General features: G+C 43.7%; 1 protein-coding gene across 3 annotated transcripts in view; it reads left to right on the top strand.

Moving 5' to 3' along the window:
- Positions 1–20711, top strand: part of satb1b (SATB homeobox 1b) — a 57966-nt gene that overhangs the window by 21072 nt on the left and 16183 nt on the right. For 2 of the 3 annotated variants that reach the window (XM_004568529.5, XM_004568528.5), the window contains exons 5-11: positions 1084–1207; positions 6595–6706; positions 7795–7872; positions 10526–11025; positions 13239–13451; positions 16476–16547; positions 16996–17151. In XM_004568529.5, coding sequence (XP_004568586.3) covers positions 1084–1207; positions 6595–6706; positions 7795–7872; positions 10526–11025; positions 13239–13451; positions 16476–16547; positions 16996–17151 — 1255 coding nt within the window. The remainder of the gene's footprint in view (positions 1–1083; positions 1208–6594; positions 6707–7794; positions 7873–10525; positions 11026–13238; positions 13452–16475; positions 16548–16995; positions 17152–20711) is intronic. The other variant, XM_076890226.1, reaches the window with a different exon arrangement.

Here is a 20711-nt window from a genome sequence, read left to right on the forward strand (position 1 = left end):
TCCAGAATTTTCAGCTCAGCACTTGATTAGTGGGGAAATGATCAGTCGAGTTGACTGACAGAAAATTAATCAGGAGTAATGATGATAATCGAAAAAGGTTCAAGCGTCTCGTGGCTGAGGATTTGGTGCGTTTCTCTTGTTTTTAGAAAATAGAACATAACAATTTTAACATGCGATTTCAAGACATTTTGTTATGTTTTCTGACATGTGTAGGCTAAATCGAATAGCAAAAGTATTGAAATTATGCTACAATAAAATATCCACTCGCTGCAGGTGATAATGTCCACAGCTTTTACAAATATTAGGCAGTTTTAGGAGTAGACTGAAGAAAACACCTATCTCGACTCTTAAATTTTTCTTATGCTTTTATGTTGTACACGCTGGATACTGTGCACTTATCATTTTCAGTGGGGTAGAATTGTATACTCACTAGATATGTCATTTACAACATTTCACTACAGTTGTCTGCGTTTTGTATTAGTACACAATAGTAATTTCTTCGAATGAAAATTTCACACAAAACAATGCCAACACGTTCAGTGTGTGGAAAAAAGTAGGAAAAAAGCTTCTACTCTTAGCTAGCCAGTATTAACATCACGACACCTGCTGACCCTTTCCAAAAGCTGCAGATTGTTTGGTTTTCCCTCCGTCTGGCAACCTCTAAGAGTAAGATGTGGACAGTGTTTCACACCCAGCTTTTTGACTGTTACACTTGAAATATCAAATGTAAATGTGAAAATATGTGATTTAAGATGCAGCGAGATTTTTAAGGTCTATGATGTTGGATTGAAGTTGAACAAAAATACCTCTATAGTTCAATGTGTAATACACATGTGTAATGTCTATACTCAGTTGCAAGATTGTGAATTTTAGCATTTCATTGAAGATCCCATCAAAGCTGCTGCCTTCCTGTCTCAGTCTCCGTTCCATCTGAATTTGTTTTCATGCTCTACTCTTTCCCCCCTTCTCCTTTCTATCCCTGTCTGTCCTTTCCTCACACTCATCCCTTTCTTCTTCTCCCCATCCTTATCCTCCCTGTCACCCTCCACCCCAAATCCCTGTGTGTCTCCTCTCTCTTCACAGTTGTCCTAAGCTGGAGGACCTGCCGCCCGAGCAATGGAGCCACTCTACAGTAAGAAACGCCCTCAAGGAGTTACTCAAAGACATGAATCAGAGCTCTCTGGCTAAAGAATGTCCTTTATCACAGGTGCTGAAGACCAAACTGCTTATTCCAAAAAAAAAGACAAAAAACAAAACAAAAAGCCCAACCCTACACCCTTCTATCATACCGCACAACTAAACAAACACCACTGTGTCCATCACCTCCGTGTTTTATCTTTAACTTATCAAATGCCGTGAGTTTGATCACATGGGAAAGAGAATCAGCATAGAAAATCCAAATCAATGGCTATTGTTATTTGTTTGCCTCTTGATTTTTTTTTGTTTGTTTCTTTTACCACCCACGACACACACACACACACACACAGGCTCGTATGTACCAGCAGCCAAAAAGCAGAGGTGTTGTTGAACGTATGGTTATTGTGAGATAAACACTGGCCCGGGCCCAGAACGATCTGGATGCTTTTTGTTCTTTTCTCATTTGATTCACTCTCAACATTTCAGGCTGGAGGTATGTTTAGGTTTTATATTCTGTGTCTTTCTTTTCCTCTTTTTTTTTTTTTTTTTTTGTCGGCTGGGAGGTTGGATAGAAAGCACTAGTGCAGATATTGTATTAACAGGCGGTGTAGTCAGTATATCACAGAGGCAGCTCTGGAGTGAAGGGAATGAAATGGCAGTATATCTCTCACAGGGGCCAATAATGTGCGTGTGTGAGGGAGTTACAGCACAAGGAGATATGTGTGCACCTGTGTGTATTTGCTTGTATATCAATGTGCAGAGCGCATATGCGAAATTGCTATTTGCGTTTTGCATGCGTGTGTGTATTCACATCGGAGCGTGTGCGTAGGTGCCTTCAGTACGAAGCCAGCTCTCCTCCTAGGCCACCGTATGGTCACCTGGAGACCCTCATTTGCGTTGTGTGCGAACGCGTGCGAGTGATCTGCTGCTCTCGGTGTGTGTTCGTGCATGTGTGTGTGTCTGTTTAGCCGGGCATGAGCAGTGCGCTGATGATGTAAAGAGTCCCTGGGTGGCGTTCAGGCGGAGCCCAGCCCGGTCTGGTAATCACCCTGTTTACGGTCCATATGTGAAGACGGCTCAGAAGAGAGCACACGCTAGCTCAGAGGATTTACCACACAAGCACACACACTCCTGCTCAGACACATTTTTGCTATATTGACATACACACCAGTCTCAAATTAAACTGAAGATTGTTTTTGGTTTGCAGAGAGGACGAGCTGCAGACCTGAAATTATCTGATCTTTTTTTCTTTGTGAATATCTTATGTATTTTACAAGCCAGTCTGGATTTCAGCGGCAACATTTAAATGGCAGCGTCCTTTGTAGATTTATGGCAGCTACAGTCAAAATGTAAGGCAGCGAGCTTAAAAAGAATAATCCAGTTTTTAAGTTTTCGTGTAACTTGGCAGCTTTGCCGTGTTGCTGCTTGATAATCTGATGATCTCCTCGCATGTATCTCTATCTGCCTCACTGAAACATGGCTGCCACGATGGTGTTTGACATCTGTTACTCTGTGGGGTTGCATGTGGCCAGTTACACCCATGGAGCGGCAGTTTGCTCCTCCTAAACCCGATTGGTTTACGACCGTGGTCATCCGCACGTTGCTTCGATACACGGACTCCCTGCCTTGCGAGCGGTGATGTCACCGCCTGTGTGCAGTCTCATGAGAAGGTGAGAAGCCAGGAAGCATTTGGCCCACCCGCTGAGATTTCTGAGTTGACAGAAAAAAAAAGGAGAGAGAAATGAGTGGGAGGAGAAAGGGGCGTTGCAGGAGGGAGCAGAAGATTGGCACCTTTTTAGGATTAGTGTTTCCTTGATATTCTTCTGCGTAATCCCAGACCGAAAAGAGAGGTTAACAGATGAGAGAATCGCAGCGAGTGAGTGAAAGAGAATTAGCCCACCTCTGAACAGGGCTCTGAAGAGAGACAGGGGTGGGGGGTAGAGGAGGAGGGGGAGCAGAGCAGCGAGGGGAGGGCGGTGGGGCGTTATTTTGTGAAATGCTTCTTTTGTCCGGGGCCTTGTCAAACATTTAGTTTCATTCTTTTGTAGCGGAGAGTCATGCTTTGTGTGTTCGGCCTACAAATGGCTCGAGGAAACTCAAGAGAATGCAGTGTTCACTAATGCCTGTTGTCATTCTGCTACAGGAACTGTTTCTGACCCGTGCGAAATACGAAGCACGCTTCAGGATTCACAGTTCATAGCTGGGAGAGGCATCTGCAAAATACAACTTCTCCCTCAATCAGGCTGATTTTGTTTTCTGAGGTTGCTACCAAGCTTAGCATCCCCCTTGCCCATATTCTCAGAAACTATGGCAACAAATGAGATTTCCCCCCCACGCCCCCCACCATCGCCACCACCTCACCCCACTCTTTCCCATTGCCACCACTACCTCTTCTTGCCCACCCCCTGTTCACTCTCGCTGGGCGGCCCCTGATGCACCAGCTGCTGCGTTGTGTAGCAGCAAATAGTCATCAAAATGCCATCTTTTGCAGGCCTTCACCACCTCGGCTGCCACAGGCATAACCTGGCTGCCAGTGCGTGTGTGTGTGTTAGAATGAAGGAAGGGGAGGGGTCATCCCAGTTGAGGTGGATATGTGCCATAATTGAGCTCTGTTAGATGTTGGCGAGAGACGAGGCGCAGTGTTGCAAATGGGATGCGCTTTTTTCCCCAGCTGATTCAAGACATCAGGCTAAGTTGGAATGCGTGTTGGTGTTTAATTGTGTATGTGCTTGTGTGAGTTTGTGTAACAGCACCATGTGTGTTTGTCTGCAGGGGTTGTACTCTGTATGTGTGTGTGTGTGTGTGTGTTTGCCAGTGTGTATATACCACACTCTAACACTAGCAGCTGGGTGCCTACAGTACCTGCCTGCTGCACTGCTATTTTCTTACACACACACACACACACACACACACACACACACACACACACACACACACACTCTTTCCTCGCTCTTCCTGTCTCCCATGTTGGGGAGTGGAATAGATGTTGGGGACCGATAGTAGCCCAGTGCCACTTCCTGGTCTTGCTGATAAGCTCTCTGTGCTGCAGATGGCTATCACTTAAAGGGTCCACACACATGCTCATGCACAGAGACACACCCGCAAACTCTCACACACACACAAACGCAGTCATGCTACCTGTTGACAAGCCCTAGCACAGCCCTCCCGCTGGCACCGCAGTGGCAGCAGAGGCTCTGGTTATCTGCTTGATTTCACTTAGTGTGTATGCATGTGTGTGTGACAGAGCGGTGGGGAGAGGGAGAGAATAGGTGTGTGTGTGTTGTTTCGTTCTCACATACACACAGGGCCCCCTGTGAGAGGTAGAGTGATGTATTGAGGGAGAGGGCTGATTAATGAGGAGCGTTTATTAGAACATCTGTGTCAAAGATGGCGGAGAAAGAGGGAGCGAGAGAGATAGGGGAGAAAGACGGGAAGTGAGGGAGAAAAAAGCACACCGTCTTTTGCAGGCCTCCTGTTTGTTGCCTGGAGCCGCCTAAGCCCAGATATACTGTAAATAAAAGATGCCAGGCTGGAGGAGAGGAGTTCATTATCCCCCTGACTTAAAGGCGAATTCTTCTTACGTTTTAAATATGTGGTTTGCAGATGGATCTTTGGGTGGGGACGTGGAGTTGGAGAGAGACTGTCAATGTAGGACCAGAGAATTTTGAACTTGCAGCTACTATTTCCTAATACCAGTATTGTATAAAAATGAGTCAGTTCATGCATAAAAGTGTGACCCATTAAACCGAACCTGAACTCCATCAGCGCTTCCGTTGAATGAAGGCTTTTCAATATATTGATAAAAGACTGCTTTGTTGTAGCGTACAAGTCCAAATGCAGACCTTTTCACCCTCCTGTTTTTCATCATGCCGGGATGATGCACCGCAGCATGGTTGGCACAAGTTCTCACCCAGCTGCACGAATGTGACTCGCCTCAGCTGCCTGAATTTGCCTTTAAAGAAAAAGAAAGAAAGAAATATTAATAATAATAAGCAGCTGAATGTTGAACTTGACTCCACCTGGTACAAGCAGGTATAGTAGTAATTGTGTGTGTGATAGTTGGTGTCTTTTGTCATTTCCATGACACAAAATTCGATGTCTTCCTAAACATGTAATTGCTTCTTTTTCAACCTCGGCTGGGTTTTAATATTACTGAACCAAGACTTGGCTAGCACAGAGCTCTAGCTTTTATAACGTCTCCTGTGTGGTATTCTCTGTCTCAAACAGAGGAATGGAAAATATTCCTCATGTAAATCTTTTAGGAGGAAGCTGGTTAAAATTGTGACTTACCTGCTGCTTTTTCTTTTTAACAAAAGGAACCTGTGTCTGTCTTGTTTCTTTTGGGTGGCTCGTTCCTGCCATGTCTAAAGTTTTCGGTGCTTCACACTTAGCTGCAGCGCTGCTGTATAAGGTGCGGCGTACGGCTTTAATCCGGAGGTCAGGAGTTCAGAGTTTGATCGACCTTTTTGATGGCACAGCTGTCACCCTTTAACCTCCTTTTGTGGTGAAAAGCTGGAGCCAGAGAACCAGAATCATCCTGTGGCTGTTCATTTCTGCTCACACTGCCATGCTACTCTGCCAGAAGGTTCCCCCCACCATCCTCCAAGCGCATATATTATAGAAAATGATAAAGATGGCATACCTATAATTTGAAAACAGATGGTTTGGTTCTTTTGAATATTTATAACAATCAAAAACAATTTCTCCTGTGCCAACCTCGCTATTCACCCGGAGGCCGGCAAGGTGTTAAAACATTCATTTTAATGAAACTGGATGGGAAAGAGGAAAAAAAACAGCTCTTTGTTTTTCCCAGGCGAAGGAGAGCGGTTGAAGTAAATGTTGAGAGGGCAAAGAGGCGACTGTATAGGGGGGAGATGGGAGCACGTACGCATCGGAGAACGACATGCTCGGTGCGGCCCCCAATCTGCTCGAAGTCGTTGTCTTTAACAGATTGTATAAATAAAGAGCCGCAAAATAAAAGAGGTTTATCTGTTTACATCGCCGAGCTCCCCAGGTGCTGATATTCAATAAGCAGCTATCTTCTTTTCCTTTCAAAGGTAAATATCTTTCCCACTGCATGCTCATGGAGTGAGCAGATGTAGAGCTCAGGTGACCTTATAAGTGACCCAAAAAGTTCAGACAAACTCATCGGCATTTGATAAAAAAAATAAAAGTAATTGATTAATTAATAAGAGATAAATCCCCTTCTTTGGTTTAATTTGTTTTACCTGTAGAAGAAAACAATCTCAGATTTCTGCATGTCTGATACTTTTCAGTTAGCTTTTTTCCCCTGGTACTGGGTTTTACTCGATCCCTATATTTTATTTGTTTTGACAAGCTACAGTGTTACTGCATGTTTCACAAGCTTTACTATTATGTCTGCATTTTCCACAATGAGAATCTAAAGTCTCTCTCTCGTTTTCTCTCCCTCTCCCTCAATCAATCTCTCTCTTTCAGAGTATGATTTCCTCCATTGTGAACAGCACTTACTATGCAAATGTGTCGGCGGCGAAGTGTCAGGAATTTGGGCGCTGGTATAAACATTTCAAGAAGACAAAAGATATGATGGGTAAGCAAAACGGAGGGGCGCAAAGTATGGCGCTCACACTTTTGTCTCTTTGCACACACATTCTCTCTCTCACACACACACACACACACACACCAGTCACCATTGCAATATGTTCCCTAACCAACCGTCTCTTTGTCTTCCTGCTGTTGCATGAAGCAGAAATACATTTTTATTTTGTTGTCTAATAATTTAAGCTCACTGCAGGCAGTGTTACAGTTACACACAGTGTTAACTTTGCTTCATCCATTATTGCTTTAACTAACACTAATGCAAGAGCCAAAGTGACCCAAGATGTTTTGTTTTTTGTTTGTGTGTGTGTGAGTGAACAAAAGGCAAGTATGACTTCAGCCGGCCTAGTCTAAAATTCAATTAGATTTTCTTATCAAACTTCTACCAACACGTGCTTTATATAATCGCAGAAAAATCCCCTTTGACCTGCCAGGAAATGAGGTTATATAATAGCAGTAGCACCCAAGCTGCAGATAGCACGCCGATATATTTTTATGTCTTTTGATTCAGCAGAACAGCGCTCTGTTGTGAGCTGGTTTAATGCTGAGATATTAGCTTTACCAATCTGTTGAACATTATCTTTTTTCTTTACCAGTGTGCTGCTGCTGCTGCTCGCAGTGATGATAGACACAGATATTATATCAAAATGTTTTCACAGCCTTCCATGCAAATAGTGTGTTGTGATCATATCTTATCTGATGTTTTTTTTCCCCCCTCCATCAGTTAAAGTAGCAACATACACTGGGAACTTTATTTACTCGAGACCTGCTGTACTTTAGTACTCTCTTGCATACACCTACACATTTTCTATCACACTTGTTTTCTATTAGGTTTTATGTTCCTTAAAAGTGGAAGCGCTGCAGCTGCCAGTCCGGCCTCAGTTTTAAATGCTGATGTTTTAAATGTCATATTTCTGCTTAGCTGGAGTGGGAGAGACAAATTGTAGAAAGCCTTAACCCTGTCTTTCTTTCCTCACAACTCTGCAATGTGTGTGTGTGTGTGTGTGTGTGTGTGTGTGTGTGTGTGTGTGTGTGTGTGTGTGTGTGTGTGTGTGTGTGCCTCGCTATTTGACTATTCAGGCATGCGTCAACCCTCCCAGCTGGAGGGGTACCTGGGGACGTGTGTCCTCCGTGAGAGCCCACGTGCCAATGCACTAGGTATGTTGCAACATGGGCACACACACAAATACTCACACACACACACTGTAGAGGACTTTGCTTTGGCATTAATTAATTGTGCGGAAACTCAGTATAGCATTACTTACGGTGATGTCAAACCTGATCCTTACAGCCTTTCTCCTTGTTTGTACCTGTTTCTTGTAATGAGATTATACAGATTAATACACAAAGATAAACACACAGTCACTTTTTGAGAAACTTTCCTTTATACTCAGACTGTGACCTTAATTGCCGTTAACAACCAGACTTTCCAAAAACTGAATCACAATTATAATCTTGATCCAAAAACCAACAACAGTCATTTTAAAGTCACAATTAAAACAAAAAAAAATCGCTCTGTTAACTTTAACCCAGGATGTACTCGTACACACTCAGATAAACTCACACGCGCGCACGCCATGTTAGCCAAACCTCAGAAGCAAAAACTTTGGCACATGAGCCTCAGGTGCCCACCACATGCCCGTGGCAAAACCTCCTGCCCCAGTCCAACCTCAGTATTTATGATGGGCTGTTGTATGTGGCCACAAATGGCAGCAAGAGAAAAAACACTGGTGAACTGCCAAGCATGAAGGCTGCGAGAGAGAGAGGGGCGGGGGGCACAGCAACCCTTTGTGTTTTGAAAGCAGTGTCTTATGTGACTCTAAATTCACTTCAGCACATCATGTTCAGTGAGTAGCTTTAGCCTGAAGTCAAGGGGAACAAGTACCTGGTCACAGGTACTCTCTGTCAGCTGAAGTGGGTGCCAGCGAGTGAGCGCAGGGAAGGAGCAGGAGTTGGGTCAGTGTCTCTCTCTCTTTCTCGTTCCCTCATTCTCTCGCTCTCTCTCTCACTCCCAGTCACAAACACACACTCCCTCCCTCCCTCAGCCCACATCCCATTCCCATTGTGTGTTTAATCCGGGGCTCTTTTGTGGCAGGATTCCACACGAGGACTCCCGCTTCTGTGGCAGCCTTTTTCTCCCAGGGCCTGCCATGCTCTTCTGTCACCCCTTCTCTTTTCAATTTGCATGGAAATGCCTCCATGTGCCTGTGTGTTTGTGTGTTGCGAGTATGCCCCCCAGCAGTCTGTGTGAGCGAGCATATGCGCACTACGCACATACACACATTCACATATGAGTGAAAAGGCACACCATACCATCAGAGCCAGGGAATGCCAGGGATTATGGAAAGAGATGTGATTATTACCAAGATTTTTATTTTTTGTTGCCCCCCCCCCCCCCTCCACATCATTTGTTTTCGACAAACACTCAATAGACCCGTCTTGGCCGGGTGTTTTGTGCTTGCTGACAGTTAAGAAACAGGCAGCTCAAACACACGATTATTGTGGGTATTTTTGGAAAACATCCATGGACTTAATCTTTCATCTGCTGAAAAATTCAGCTTGTTGAAGACCCCCCCCCCAAAACCACCCCTTCCCTTAACAGCAATTTATGCTTTTCACATTCTCATACGATGCTTTTCTGTGGGATGTGGAGGCCGCAGCACACTTCTGAGGTGTTAATGTTGCCATCCGTATGAATTCTTAAATACTGCCCCCTCACTCACTCGGCATAGTACATGCAAAGAGCCTCAGCATATGTGAATTCCTTAAAGAGAGGCGGTAACCTGAAAACATTCAGCTGCTCCAAATGCTCATTCACTTCGTTGTGGGTAGCACTTTAAATGTTAAATCATTGTTTTCATCCTCTAAGCACATAATTTAAACCTGTCTTAAAATATTCCCCAGCAGCCATTATGGACTTAAAGATTCCCAAAGCAAGAGATGCTGCAAAAATCTCCAAAATGCCATTAAATGACGGCACATAGAATTTTTTTTTTCTCACAGACAGTTCGAGTCAAAACCGTTTCAGTATTTCAAACAGGGCAGTTCCTCAGGTTACTCGTTCTGTCCTCCAATGTACCCCTCCTTTCTCTCTTCGCTGTTCCAAACATTTTATATTTAAACCATCCTCCCCTAAATATGTCATATTGGCTAGCTTGTGTTCCTTATTTTAGAATTAAGGATGCAAAGAGAGAATCAGATTTAGCTGTATTGCTTCTGCCTCTGTGCATGCACATACACACAAACACGCACATATCATTTCTGTACCTACACACACACACAAGAATTTTTTTTTTCACATGATGAGGCCACAGACATTCTGTACTTAATTTCGAAGGCATGGTTAGTGGAAGACACAGGTCAAACACAATGAGGCTCTTTTATCTGCGTTTCCATCTTTTTCGTTTTTCTCTTTTTTTTACCCGGTCATTGGCAGGGAGGAAGAGGCCAGTGGAGAGTTCTGGTTAGGGGGAAGATTCTAACCTCCCGTTGCTTTTCGTTGGTTTCTTAGATATGTGCGAGCTTCACAAATGAATTCCCTTCTCATATAATGTAAACAGGAATGTAAGCTGACACGCTTAGATTGACTCGAGGCAAACATTTGATCTGATGCAGGCCGGGTCTGTTTCATTTCTTCTGATTAGAGAGTATGACTATGGTGCCATTAAACTGATGTTCATGATTGTTAGATGGCTATCTGCTAGTTTTTCTTTTTACGTCATTCTCCGCGCCTGTTTTTTCCTCCTCTGTTTTCTTTGTGGAATTTAAGCCAATCATTTGTTCGTGTCTATTTTTCTTTGTCTTTCTCCAGCGGAAATGGACGGCTTGTCCGACCTCTCCCCACCTGGCTCTAACCACAACCACAACCACCTGAGTTTTTCCCAGCAGCAGCAGCCGATCCCCGGCAGCACAGCGGAGCAGACTCCTTCGTCGCCGGTGCCGCCGCTGCCTCATGCTCCGCCGCCGCACGGTGGTCAAACGGGAGGCCGACAGCCCCAGCTCCCCGGTCTGCATCACCCGGGCTTGGTGTCCACACCCATCAGTCCCCAGCTGGTCAACCAGCAGCTTGTGATGGCACAGATCCTCAACCAGCAGTATGCAGTGAACCGGCTGCTGGCGCAGCAATCCCTGTCACAGCAGTACCTCAACCACCCACCTGTCAACCGCAGCTCCCACACCAAGCCTCTGGAGCCACAGGTGGCATCGAACACAGAGGTTTCCTCTGAGATTTACCAGTGGGTGAGGGACGAGCTAAAACGGGCCGGCATCTCACAGGCTGTCTTTGCCCGTGTGGCCTTCAACAGAACACAGGTGAGGAGATCGAATTGTAACAGAACTGACCTCAATCAGTGGGTTATATTTAAACTGGAAGAAAATTATAAAAAACATACTGCATCTGCCTACATCATACAGTCTTCATTCATTTTTTATCAATACTGTGTATATTCAGATGTTAATAAAGTATTTAAAATATGGAAAAGGTACCTTTACATCCCCTTAAAGTTCTTTAGTTGTAAAATCAAGTGGCACCGGTGAAATTCAGCCAAATACTCCCAACCAAAATCAAACCAAAAACATCAGCTTTTATCTCCCGTAGTAACACATCAAGTGTATATCTTACAACAACATCCTGTTTGAAAAGGAAGCGTATCACATTATCATTTCTACAATTTCACGAGATCTCTCTCGCTATGAAATGTTAGGAAAGGCTTCTGTATGAATCCACTGCTTATTCATAATTCTCACACACTCCAGTAGTCTAGCACCTCTGCTTCACTTGAAGACAGATGGCAGGCTGCCATGTGAAAGACCCAGGTTCGGTCATGGCATCCGTTCTCTCTCTGCCAAAAATATGTGGTTTCACTGCAGAGTCAGAGGCCTAACAGACATATCAACAGACACACAGATGGCAGCGTTAAAGCCTTAAGACGTACTATCTGTGTTGGTGGGTTGACAACAAATCTCATTACCTCTCCATTTTCTTTGAAGTTCTATATGTGAAAAAGAAAAGGGGGGAAAAAGAGCGATAAGGATCTATTGGAGTTAGAACGTACAGCAACAAAAATTATGTGAGTGTTTGTGTTACTTACTCAGACAGTGGTGGTTTTGTGCAGCATGGCAGGCTCCCACACAAATAGAGCCTTATCGGTGGCTGATGTTAGGAATTAGTCCAACGTGCCTTCGGAGGATTATTTATTAGGTTTGTGTTTCTTCACAAAGTCTGCATTAATAAAAGGACAGGGGAGGGAGGTGTTGGTTAGCAGGGTGAAGAGGCCTCTGTCAGTGCAGGAGGTGGATCAAAGGAGCAGAGGTTGCTTTTTTTTTAATGGGGTGGAAACTACTCAACCCAAAGAGACAGATAGAAATGGTTGATGGTGAAAACTGATAAGCATGTTCACACTGAAGAATGCAAACAGACACACACAGAGTTCAAGCATAAAAAGGATATACTGCTAATCTGTCCTCTGACAATGTGTATCCATCAAGTACACAGTCACACCAATAAAAATGTGTGGTTTGTTCACACATGTCTGCATACCACAGACCTGCATATTTTAAACATGACATATATGGCTGCATATATTTTAATAGTCACCGAAGAAACACCGCCAATCGCATATTGCAGTTCTGATCATTAGCCCGAGAGGACTCGAATGCTTTAAAAATAAATAAATAAAGGCACAAATCTGTTTTTACCATCACTTTGTTTTATTACCAAATCACACGTATTGATGGTGAGAGAAGCGGAGCGATGGTTTGCACAGTGTGTGGCCAAGAGCTGATGAAAAGGCCCAATCACACGTCTCTGATAATGGAGTCATCGCCGTCTCATAATGATGGAATTGAGCGCTATTGAAAAGTAAACAGAGGATACACTGATTGCCCGCTGAACAAGACAAGATGTTTCAGGCGAGTAGCTCCGCTCTTATCCAAAGCAGTACACGACTCAAAGAATATGTCCAAGATGTGCTAAATACCACCCATGTGCGATGGGTTCAGAGGCCACACACAAGTTTCAGTAAAGTGGGTTTTTTTCCCGTCATCTCCACAAATGATCATGGATGAAGTGCTTTAGACTGACAGAACAGTATTGTTGTACTTCCAGACAAAAGCCCTGCAGAGAGTCATGAGGATATGATGGGATGATTTTATAACATTAATAATGGACTGCTCTCTGTAGACAAAGCTCCTGCAAGTCTGTGAGAGGTGGAGACTCTCATATAATCAGTTGACTCAGAAAAGAAAGCGTGTGTGAGAGCGTCACAGCTCCATTGTCATTAGAGTCTCCATTTACACTTTACTGTCTTACTTAAGAACCCTCTAATGTGATTATTCTCCTTATTGGTTACCACCATGACCCCTGCTTCACATCTATTTCCCGCTCTGGGAGCCTCTTACTCTCTCTTCCTCTTTCACTTTTCTTTGATGCTGCTCTCCGTCCACTGCTCTTTTGGCACCTTCTCGTTTCTTTTTCTTTTTTTCTTTTTTTAAATATATATACTAAATGTGGTTTCATCATGTAGGGCTTACTGTCTGAGATCCTGCGTAAGGAGGAAGATCCCAAGACGGCGTCCCAGTCGCTACTGGTCAACCTGCGCGCCATGCAGAACTTCCTGCAGCTGCCGGAGGCCGAACGTGACCGCATCTATCAGGAGGAGCGGGAGCGCAGCCTCACGGCCGCCTCTGCAATGGGCTCCGCTCCGCTCATCAGCACCCCATCCAGCCGACCTGTACAGGTAAATTATTGTTTCTGTGGATGCTCTTCTGTGGTTATACAGCATGTTGTAATAACCTAAAAAAAACTTGCTTAAGTAGAACAGGCCCCTGCTGCTTATAGTGGATGCTGGGGTGGTGGATGGGTTCAACCAGCAGACACACATGCAAAGTTATGGAGCTTAAATACGCCACCAAATTAGGACGGTGAACTTGACATATGATGTGAGATGAGGCTGTGCTCCACTGGTAGCAGAAGTGTGATGGATAAAACACAAAGCATCAGCAGTTGTAGTAAATACTTTGTCAACTTTGGGACCCAAAAATCATGTAGTATTGCCAACCGAACCCAGATGTTTATTGCCATTACCCTGCTTATTAAACTCCACAACTATTCTGTTGTGTGGCCAACTCAAAGAAAACCCTTTCTGCTCCGAGTCAGAGTAATCTGAAATGAAGTGACAGTTCTTTAAAGTCCTGTGGCTGACAAAAAGCAAAGAAAATCTACTTTCTACACGGTTATAGTTTTCAGTGTGCACACAACACTCAGGGCTGATAAATCTACATTTCTACCCCATAAAACGACATATCTGAAGGGATCTGTTCCTTTGAACTGTTGAGCCAGCTCTGCCGAGATGTTGTTGGTATTTCATGAATGTGTTTACACGCAGTGAGCAACGGGTAAAGGTATGCATGCGTGAGAGCAGGTTGGATTGAGCTGAGAATGTCTGTCCGTCCGTCTTTGTGTTGGGATCACAGACAGACAGACAGACGTGTGAATCAAACCTCGTGACGCGGGCGCTTTTTTAGAGGTGCTGCAAACCACACAAGGTCAAACAAAAGGCTATTTCCTTTTTCTTTCTTCTTCAGAAGATTCAGTCAGTTGGTATAAAACATTTGCGCGATGTTAAATATTTATACTGTACAAACACAGGCACATCATGCACTCATTAGCACACTCTGTTTTCTGGGACAACAACAAGCGTGTGTACAAGAACAACCCCAACACATTGTTTCGTTGCATACTTCATATTCCCCTCTATTGTATCAGCCTCTCCAGAAACACATGGAACAAATAAAAGTCTGTCAGTGGTAAAGAGAACATACTTTACATTCTTCCTGCATGTAAATGAGTTGTGCATCATCCCCGCCCTCACCACACAGGTGAGAATGGTGCACAAATGATGGATAATTTTTTGTGCTAATTTTGACCTTTTACCATGCATTAGGCAGCATTAACAGCCCTCCCATTTCAAAAAAATAAAGCTCACTCGGTGATGACAAGCTCTGTGAAAGATCAAACATCGTTTAGTCAGTGCGTCTTTCAAAATCGCTTCGTACAGCACAACTTTGTACCCTCGCCGCAAATCAGTGTCCCTCATTTGAAAGGTATGTGGCAACTTTCTACCACTTAAGCCCATTTGAAGTGCGGTCAGCTGCATTTGGGAGGTGAGAGGGCCAGACAAAGGCTTCTTCTGTCCTGTCTCCGGTGAAAATTTGGCTTTTATTTAGGTGCGGAGGAGAGTGAGATAGAAGCCCCAGCCCACCCATCTTAAAAATCAATCTTCCCTCTGAAAAGGCTCAGCGTGGTGGCAGTGGCCGGCTGAAAAGAAAGAGTCGTACTGTGAAGCAGCGGTGCTGAACTTAAAGCAGGAGCATTTTGCAGTTCACGGCTCATCTTTACAATCTCAGGCTGTGCCGGCACAGGACGGGAACTCAAAGCAGCAGAGTGAACTATCGCACAGGAATTTATTGATGTAAAAAAAGGAAAATAAAAGAAGGTTTTGGCAAAATAATCTGCTTCTAGTGTTCCTGTTAGTGTCCTTAAAGCCAAGGCAGGAACGTGGAACTATGAAGTGCCTGTTAAGTTCATATCAGGCTTATCTTAGCATATCTGCAGTGAGCTCACAGAGCTGCAGAGGCACATAACGAAACAAAATAAAACAGAAATAAATCTCCAAGGCGGAGAATAAAGGCAGTGGCTACAGCATGGTGTAGAAAATTCAAATCCTGCTTTCTGATTTTTATTTTCACATCACTCAAAATACTGTTGGCACATCAGTACAATATCTCAAGGCCTAATATGCTTCACCTGTATGACTTAAACCAATTGACATTTATCATATAGACCTGTTTTCTGTCCTTCCTCTCACGCGCACACACAGATTTGCACACTCATACACCTGGCCATCTGCCAGCCTCTCCTATGAAGCAATGCGGTGTGAATTTAAGCACATAAATCAGACAGGGTGGCAATTGAGCCTGAGACAGAGGAGGGTTTTTATTGGCCTCATAAAAACAGATGCAGAGGTATGTTTCTCTCACATGTACCGATGGCTCGGCTCGACTCTCCCAAAGCCAGTTAGTGCATGTCTCTGCCTTAACAATTTGCTTGACACGGTACCCTCCTGCTCCCGCTGACAAGCCCGTGTCGAGCTGTCATAAAACAGGATAAAAGGCCCAGAAATTCTCAGACATTCCACTTTCACCACAAATTTCAGAGATTGTTTTTTAACACATAAAGGAGCTCGTATTAGGTGTCTAGACAAATACTTGAATATATATGTTTTTTGATCACCAGTTCCATCGTGAGATGGTAGCTGTTGGTGTTATTATGGTTTATTTGAATGCCATTTACTTGTACCCACACCCAACCCTGTCGATGGTTCCTTTCAAAAAGACTCGTATGGAATGATTCATATGCTAATGGTTCTTGGGTAATGCTTTTATTAGGATACTTGTTACCTTGTCAAAGGATTTTCGTCAAGATGCAACAAGCCGCTGAATGAAGATGATTTGATTTCACTTGACTTACATTTATTTTTTAATCACCGGCTTGACATAAGAATAATAACGTTTCACACAACACATCTAAGTGTTTTTGAGCAAAGTAAGGCTGGCGCTGTGTGTGGGTGAAATCTACACTCGAGCGCGCGGGTGTGTGTGTAAGAGTTGGCTGCATGCATGATCATGTGTTCAGACAGATTCCCTTTATTATTTTTTTTTCTTATGTGAGCCTGAACAAATATGGTTGTGTTGTGTTCTAGCCCCGAAGGGAAGACTGTAACAGCGTAAGGCCGGAGGATTGGAATCCCCGAATCCCTGTGGGCATTTCACCTGTGAGCAAACAACTTCACCCCTTCACTTCCCCAACCCCAGCACTGCCAACTGAGCAGATACATTCTCATTGAAAATACAAGTCACTCTCATTGACAACAATATCCCTATGTCAGTGCAATTTTAGTGTTTTCTATGTTTATGAAGCTGGAAAGTTATTTTTCAAGCGCGAGGCAAATATTAATTTCTCTGTCTATCAGCGCAAAGTGTTATCAGAAAGTCTGGAACAATAAAGTTAAATTACATTACATTACTCTGTTGCAGTATTTAGTAAACCAACTGTCACACAACACTAATAAAAAAAAATCTTCAGACAGAGTAGAGAGTCCAGGTCCACACATGCAATCTAAACCTGCCAAATACAAATAGAATCTTATATCTAACAACATATTAGAGTTTAATAAAACCGGGAAAGCCTTTAAATCAAATGTTTGTTCTTTTTATTACCAGGTTAAACCATCACCGCTGCCCAGCGAGTGGAACGGCAAGGCAGACAGCTGCATCCTCAACATCAACTCCACCATCTACGATGAGATCCAGCAGGAGATGAAGAGGGCCAAAGTGTCCCAGGCCTTGTTTGCAAAGGTGGCGGCCTCCAAGAGCCAGGTAGTGAAATACACACTAAAGAACTGTCGCAAATTGTCCTCTGTGTTTAGGTAGCATAATTTGTTAATTGGATCGTGCTTTCTAAAGTAGAGCTGTACTGATATGCCATAAATCCAAGCCTGAAAGTCCAGACGGGCATACGTAATTGTCCAATGTCCACACACGTGCAGACACAGCCTTTGTGTTTAAAGCCAGAAATTGAGGACCTTTTGTCTCTGATTGGTGAACTCTGGTGAATTTCCTTCAATGCGTGTGTGCAGGAAAACTGTACATCTCCATCAAAGGTTGGAGACGGCGCATAAGGAAACTTAGCTCAGTGTATCAGTGGAGCGATTTATCGTCATAATGACACATGTCTTCTTTATTGTGGGTTTGGAGTTTAGCAGTCGACACTGTTTCAACACCAAACAAACCTGTTTATATTAGCTCCACTCAGTTAGATGATGATGGGAGCCCCTGTCATCTTCTCACAAAGAGCGCAGAGCTCACACAACACAAGCTTGTGTGTGTTGGAAACAGAGGGTGAAAACATAGCGCCAGTTTAACTCTTTATTAAAAGCAATTAAAAATGTAGCACTGAGGACTTATTATTAAAGGTTTTCGTGTGTCTGTCGCAGGCAGAGTTGGGAAGATTTCCACAATTGTGCTTGATGAAGAAGATGGTGGGGGGGAGAAATAGATCACCAAGGGCGGAATAATCTTGAAATATCTGCAAAGGCTTTATTTTTTTCTTGCTGATTAGGATGATTATAGCCCCAGATAGCTTTGTTTTACCAAATTGCAGTTTGATGCACAAACCACTGTTTTTGTTAAGGAGTTCAAAGACTCCTTGGAAGGATAGAGAAAAGGGGGAGAGTGAGGCGGTCGCAGTATTAACTCGCTCATGTCTCTCTCTTCTCAAATGACGGTTTGTCTGGGAACAGGTTTCCATCATGCTGTCTCCACCTCCCTCCCATCTCTCTGTCTTGCCCCTCTACCTCTCTCGTTCCCCCGATTTCTGCCTCTCTTTCACGTTCCATTCATGGCAGGCGGGTGTGAATGTGAATTGAGCAGCAGATAAGAAGTGTGCTAATTATGCCTCTGAAAAGGGGCCTGGGAGAGCACTTATCTCTGGCTCTATCTCGTAATGGGCGCTCCCCGGGCAGCTGGTCCTCCCCCCTTACTACCCAGCCGGCATTGCCACATCTACCAGCACCGCCAGGCCAGCGGCTGCTCCTCCCCAGCAGCACCCACGTACTCTGAAAATCAGATGCTGGGACCCAGCTTTCCGCTGCAGTTTCCTCAAAAATATTCAAAAAAGAAATTGCCAATATATATTTTTTTAATTTAAAGCAGGACAGTGGGTTCATTGTGTTAGTTTCATGCTCTGGGCAGACAGTTCAAGCATTTTTATCTTACTATCCTCAATGCCAGCATCGCAGTCTGGATAAAAAAGGGTTTCCTTTCCCTCAATGCTGTGTATAGTATCACTGTCATACACAAAAGTAAATAAATATGGCACTTTGTGTAGGCAACCGCAGGGCTGCAATGATATGTTAAATGATAGATTAGCTAGTTTGCTCGTCAAGCCATGAGTCAATCATTTTTGTCAGGTCTCGTTGTAAAGACTTGCGGAAAGAGTTAATCACCACAACTGAAATTTACAGACGTCCCTAAACACCTCGCAAACAGGCAAACGGCTATGAAAGGTGATACACAGATATAGCGTTACTGTATTGAATAGAAGATGCCTATAAGGATACAATTACTTAACACAAACCATATGGAGCAAGTCTGAGCAGCAGAGCTAATGCTCACTGAGCCAGTTGGTAACTAATCAAATGTAATCTCGCCCTGTATTAATCACTTCCTCTGACATGCAGATAAGGAACAAAGTTGTATTTAGTGAGAACCTTTATTACCATCTTTGTACTCAATTTTACTGCAGTTTTTTGTACAGATTGAAAGTATCCTTGTGGCTGGGAGTGATGAAGCTGCAGTTTACCAATATTCTCTAAATGCCTCACAGACAGGCGATCGGTAGATGTGAAAGTGTAATAGAAGGCAGCTCTTAGTCAAAATACAAAGACTTGACACTGCACTAAATCAGGTCTCTAGCAATACACCCGAAGCAGGTGAACAATTGTCAAGAAATGAGAACAAACCATCCCGCTACCCACACACACACACACACACACACACACACACACACAAGCCCGTTCAGCTATCTTAGTGAGGACCTTCATTGACATAATGGTTTCCCTAGCCCCTTACCCTGACCATTAAAAATGAATGCCTAACCCTAAACCTAACCATAACCTAATTGTAATCCTGACACTAAAAATACATTTTGAGCCTCAAACTTGTGAGGACCGGTGTGTGTGTTCTCACAAGTGACTGTTGGTTCTCACAAGTATAGTAGAATGCAGATTTCGGTCCTCACAAAGATAGCTAGACAGGAACACACACACAGATTCCTAAATAGATAAGAACCAAGCAGACGTCCTGTTCTCTTCCTCAGTGCGTCACCTTGGTTCCTGGGAAATTATGACGGCCATTTTTTTCAAAAGATTGTTGCCGATTTAACAAAACCAAGTGATTAGTCAATATAATAGTTATTGATTAATGATGAAAATATTAGTAGATTTTGAACTATTAAACATGAAATATCATATCCAGTAAAAGTGTGCTGCCTTTATGCTAACTGATAAAAGATGGCACTAGTTTTATTTTAACCAGAAAAAATCATTTTAAAATGTGGTGGTTTGTTGTAGAACACATACCCACAATATGCTCGTTAGTGATTAGCAGTGATTTGTTGTCTCTTTAGTCATATTACATATTATTGGCTGCAGTGGTTACTCATTTTTAAAAGAGGTGTTGCTTTAAAAACATTTTTTAGGTTTTTAAAATGCTAGTAAAATGCTTGTCTAAATCAGTGAGAGGAACAGCTGAATGTATCCATTTATAATGTTCAAAATCATCACTTAAGCTTAGGTCAAGAGAGGTTTGCAGCCTTGCAGGGGGAAAAAAATAACCATCCGAGCCGTGGGTAGAGCACCATGCCAGCAGAGACTGCTGGTACTGTGGTTGGTGATGAGGATGGAGGATGGGCTAGACTGGCAGGATGCCCATATGGGGTCCAGGGAAATAATCATGGGGGGAGGGGAAGGAAGAGGCCTCATCACTGAAACTGGCACTGTCCTGTCTGCTTGGTTTGCATTTCAAACTCTGCCTGTTCAGCTCAGCTTAGGGTTTCCCAGTATGTTTACATAAGCACGGGACCAGGTGACTTGGACACATGCGGGTAGGTGCACACCACTTGGTGTATTTAGAGTATCTGAGACAGCCAAGAAGATGAGAACAGATCTGACAATCTTTAAGGAGAGAAAGATGGGAGATGGTGACCTGATGGAGGCCACGGGCAGCAATACTTTGAGTAGAAAAGTTAACCCGAGCCTGCTCATTGGTTCACGCTCCACTGAGCGTGCGGTTAGGTGTGGAGCATGTACTGTGTGTTTTTCTGAGGAGGCACATTGAATGCGTGGACCAGTGCATGTATACTCCAGTGTGCATATTTA

The sequence above is a fragment of the Maylandia zebra genome, linkage group LG11 (assembly GCF_041146795.1).
Source record: "Maylandia zebra isolate NMK-2024a linkage group LG11, Mzebra_GT3a, whole genome shotgun sequence".
In the NCBI taxonomy this organism is placed as follows: Eukaryota; Metazoa; Chordata; class Actinopteri; order Cichliformes; family Cichlidae; genus Maylandia; species Maylandia zebra.